Genomic DNA, 4,706 nt, shown 5'->3' with positions numbered 1-4,706 from the left:
ACGGTCGCCAACTACACGTGCACAGACCCCATATTGTCGAAGATACAACAATTTGTCACTCAGGGGTGGCCGAACAGTCCTAAGCGGGACAAGGAATTCCCATTTTGGCAATGCGCTATTTCTTACAGCAATATCGAACCGTTCCAAACTGCACTACCGGTTGAACTCCAGTGGAGATGATGCTCGGACGTCAAGTGTGTTCTCCCCTATCAGTTTTGAACCTCTTATACGGTGTGCACTCAGCCAATGAAGTTGAACAAGTCCAAATTTGACATTGGCGACAACGTATATCACCGCAATTTTACGGCCAAGCAAAGCAAATGGTGCGCTGGCAGAATCATGGCTCACATTGGAACCAAAATGCATACCGTCCAAGGACAAGAAAGACAAGGCCAACGGCATGATGACCAATTAAGAAGCTGCATTCCTCCAGCGAAGACTGCACAGAACCTGACCAGAACCAAACAGTCGGACACCCCGGTGCCAAATCGTGTGGATACTGGAGTGTCTAACTTTGACGAAGTTCCACCAGACGAACTCCCCGCCGATCTGCCTGTGGCCCTTCGTCGATCGACACGTTGCAATCGTGCTATTCCCCCAAGGTGACCCCTTCAGGAATAGAGACGTTCAAACTGCAAAGGGGGAGTGTGATGTTTGGTGGACTGTGTGCGGTGGGAGGACCCGTTGCTCCTCCCGTGCAACAAGTGGTGCTGCACAGGACAAATGGAGATGTTTTGTATATAGTTTTTTCCTGTCTGTAGACAGTGAGTGTGCAGCCATTTTTGAGTTGTCTTGCTGCCAGCATTGAGTCATATATAAAAGACTTCTGTTGTACCCTGAAGACTCTCAAGTTTCATGCTGACCTAGAAAAAGAACACAAAATTAGTGGAAACATCCTCTCCACACCTATTCTAGTCTGACTTCTATTGTTCTATTGCACTTTCCTACCTTGTATATTTAACACCTTCCCTCACTTTGGCCTGGTTAAATAAAGGTTCATTTGTCTGAAACATTAATTCTTCCACAGTTGCTGGCAGATGCTCTAGGAATTTCCAGCATTTCTATTTTTGTTTCAGATATCCAGCATCTGATTTTTTTGCATTTAAGTTTTGCTCATTTGCTTTTAAGGCTGTACAACAAATACTTCCCTCATAAAAATAAACCAGCATCGGCAATTCCTTCCTACACCCTCCAGAGATAGAGTCTGGCCCACTGAGTTACTCCTGCACTTTGTGTTTTATCATTATTATTGGTAGCCTCCCTGCTCTGTGACTACATAGTAACTACCAAAAGACAAGTTTAGTTTAATTGAGATATAGCGCAGAAAAAGGCTTTTCGGCCCACCGGGGCCGCAATGACCAACGATTGCCACACACTAACACTGGGGAGAACATACAAATTCCTTACGGATAGCACTTGTAGTCAGGATCAAACCTGGGTCTCTGGTGTTCTAAGACAGCAGCTCTCGTTCAAGTTCAAGTGAGTTTATTGTCATGTGTCCCTGTATAGGACAATGAAATGTACACAAAAAAGCTGGAGAAACTCAGCGGGTGCAGCAGCATCTATGGAGCGAAGGAAATAGGCAACATTTCGGGCCGAAACCCTTCTTCAGACTGATCGGGGGCGGGGGTGGGCGGGGACAAGAAAGGAAAAAGGAGGAGGAGCCCGAAGGCTGGGGGATGGGAGGAGACAGCAGGGGGACTGAGGAAGGGGAGGAGACAGCAAGGACTAACAAAATTGGGAGAATTCGATGTTCATGCCCCCAGGATGCAGACTCCCCAAACGGAATATGAGGTGCTGTTCCTCCATCTCATGACAATGAAATTCTTGCTTTGCTTCAGCACACAGAACATAGTAGGCATTTACTACAAAACAGATAAATGTGTCCATATACCATAAAATAAATATATACCGCTCTAACCGCTGCGCCACCGTGCCACTGCGTAAAAACTGTCAACAGCCACTAATACCACTCGTGCAACCAATGGGCTATGTTTACTGGACTCCCTGGACTTCAGATCAGCTCTCCAAATCCCTGCCACGTTACAATTGACAGAGGTTCAGTGGAGCATATTGGGCTTAATGCAAAGTAATCAAACCGGGCTGAGAATCTAATCTCATGTCATTCCCAGTGGGATAACAACATTTACATTTTAGCTGAAAATCTTTAAACCATATTTTGATAAGCCTAACTCTTAGCAATGTACTTTAAATAAAAAATGCACTCGCCTTTGAAAACATCCCTGAGAAACAGAAGCTCAGAAAATCTTGAGGATGTTTTGCACCATTCACCAAGCTCAGGTTAAATAAGGACATCTACTGGAATGAAAGAAGTTCCATAATCCTCACAGCAACAATCGTCACTCAGGATGTTGCGTGTCTGAGACTGCATTGCCAGAGCTATTTAGATAGAAAATAAATTATATCTTACTCAAAAAAACAGTTCTAATTTATGATTTTACTCTGAAGCAGAAATGTCTTGGTTAAGAAAATGACGAACATAAAAAGTACAGAGGAAAGTCTGAAATTGTTTCTGATGGATGAATTCTGTGGTTTAACATTTGCATCAATTTGCTTGGGTGTCTGTGTGTGTGCTGTAAACATGTCTGAGTATTTGTCTATGTGTTTGTATTTGGAGCATCAGAGTGTATGTGTGGGTGTGTGTAGGAGCCATTCTGTTAGTTAGTATATTATAGTATTTTGTATAGATTGCTCCAGCTGTTTTTTTTTGTAAGTTTATGGATGAGATTATATACATAGATGGGTGTGTCTACATCGGAGGAGGCTAGCGTAGCCACGGAGAGTGGGCTGGTCAGTTTAGCCACAAGGGATGAAGGAGACAGCAGTTTTTACCACACGACACGTGGGCTGTGGAGCTTACTCCTGTGTCAGCGCGATCAAGGAACCAATCGAGGTTACTCGCGCTGACACAGGAGTAATACATCGTTATACATCGTTATATATCGTTATACATCGCCCACTGACCCACTCTTGAGCTGGTCCCCTCACTGCCAGGTCTACATTGAAAGACACAGACTGGGCAGTGAATGCCATGCAGTGTCACCCAGTGCAGCTAGTGAGGCCATGTGCTGCTCCTGGCGGCAATTGGAATGTACGGATTTGCATGAAGCGGCTGGCATGAGCGAGGCCGGCGAGCGGCAGGAGAGAGGTGTTCAGATGGAGAGCACTGCCAGAGGTGAGCGGGCCGGCAGAAAGCGCTGAGGTGGCGGCCGGTTCCGCTGCCCGGACCCTGCGGCCGGTTCCTGCGCAGCAACCCGAGCCACTTCCCTCCCCGGCCACAATGCGATAGCTCCGCGCCCGGAGCATCGGAGCAGCTTTACCCCTGGCCCGACTCCCCACACGCTGTGAAAGAAACTCTCCCCTTTTTTTTCTTTTTTTTTCCATTTTCATATATTTATTCTGATAAATTCAGCGCATTTAACTGTACGAAGTAGGGTCTTCTTCCCAAATGATGGTCGAAATGTCTCACGACATACTGCACATCCCAGAGGTCAAGCTATTCCAGTGCTTTTATGATTGCTTCATTGGCTTCTACATTAATTAATGCTTCCGCACGTTCCACCTCGTCAGTGGCAGTTGAAAGTTCAGCGTTAGCCTTATCCAGGTTGGCCTTTGCAGCAGTGACATCCAAATTGTCCAAGACTGTTGCCTCTTCAGCTAACAGCTGAACCGAGGATTCTGCATTCACTGTCACAGAACCACTGCTCACAAAATATTTAGTCTGGCCACCCTCCTCATCGATGACAGTGACAATTCCAGGTTTTAGCACCTGAAGCATCGGCACATGAGCTGGTAGAATACCAAAGCTTCCAGTCAGTGTCAGAACATCTACTTGTTTAACAGTCGCTTTCTTATAGAATACCTTGGTCGGTGAAGCAAAGGTGAAGGACATCCTGACGACGGAGGCCGAAGCCGGTGCCGCCTCGGCATAGCCCCTAGCAAGCACTGCCCGTGCCAAGGGCAGGGCACCGGGTCGGAGTATGGAGCAGATCCTGGCGGCGAACATGCCCGCAGCTTCCCGTCCGGATCCGGCAGCTCCAGCAAGGACAAGCCGACCTCTCCCCACCCACCCCCCAGCGGCGCTGTCCGTTTACAGCTGCTTCCCATCAGCTGCCAACAATGAGGGATAGATTTGGCTATCCCTCTGTACAGCAACACTGAGAAATAGCCAAGTCTCTTTCTTCACTAACAACCTAACCTTCGGCCACTAAGACGCAGGTAAATTTTTGCGCCTTATTTCTGGGTAAAAAAAATAGCGTCTTCATTGCCGGGAAAAGCGGTATTTAAAAACAAAGACATTTATTTACCACATTATTTGTACACAAACTCCATTCTTCTCTCTTTGTTTCTTAAGATACTCTTAGGATAATGACAATCCATGTTTGAAAAACCCGCCAAGAATCTTGCGTTGTGCATGCGCAGTAGGCTGCTGTGCAGCACATGCACGCAGTCCATGGTGCAAAGGCAGAATTTCAGCTGCTTTCAGCTCCCCTTGTCATTGAAGGCTTGAAGCAGCATCGACGGCACGCGAGATGTACATACCTTCACGTATTACATGTACTGCGGATGAAAGGAACGGGAGAATTATGCCTACCTAAGAGATGCCTCCCTTGCCTTTACTATTTATATTTAATAATTACCATTTTATAATTTTAGTCAGGGTAGGCAGTACCTACCTTGCCAAC

The 4,706-nt window shown here is 46.5% G+C and overlaps 1 protein-coding gene across 1 annotated transcript; it reads right to left on the bottom strand.

The window, feature by feature from the left end:
• Positions 1–3,508: 3,508 nt before the first annotated feature.
• LOC129694854 (ATP synthase subunit delta, mitochondrial-like) lies at positions 3,509–4,102 on the bottom strand. The gene has a single exon (XM_055631613.1). It carries the CDS (start codon positions 4,025–4,027, stop codon positions 3,518–3,520), a length of 510 nt encoding a protein of 169 aa, XP_055487588.1. The 5' UTR covers positions 4,028–4,102; the 3' UTR covers positions 3,509–3,517.
• Positions 4,103–4,706: the final 604 nt, after the last annotated feature.

The sequence above is a fragment of the Leucoraja erinacea genome, unplaced genomic scaffold (genome assembly GCF_028641065.1).
Source record: "Leucoraja erinacea ecotype New England unplaced genomic scaffold, Leri_hhj_1 Leri_829S, whole genome shotgun sequence".
Classification (NCBI taxonomy): domain Eukaryota; kingdom Metazoa; phylum Chordata; class Chondrichthyes; order Rajiformes; family Rajidae; genus Leucoraja; species Leucoraja erinaceus.
This window is presented reverse-complemented; position numbering and strand designations above follow the sequence as displayed.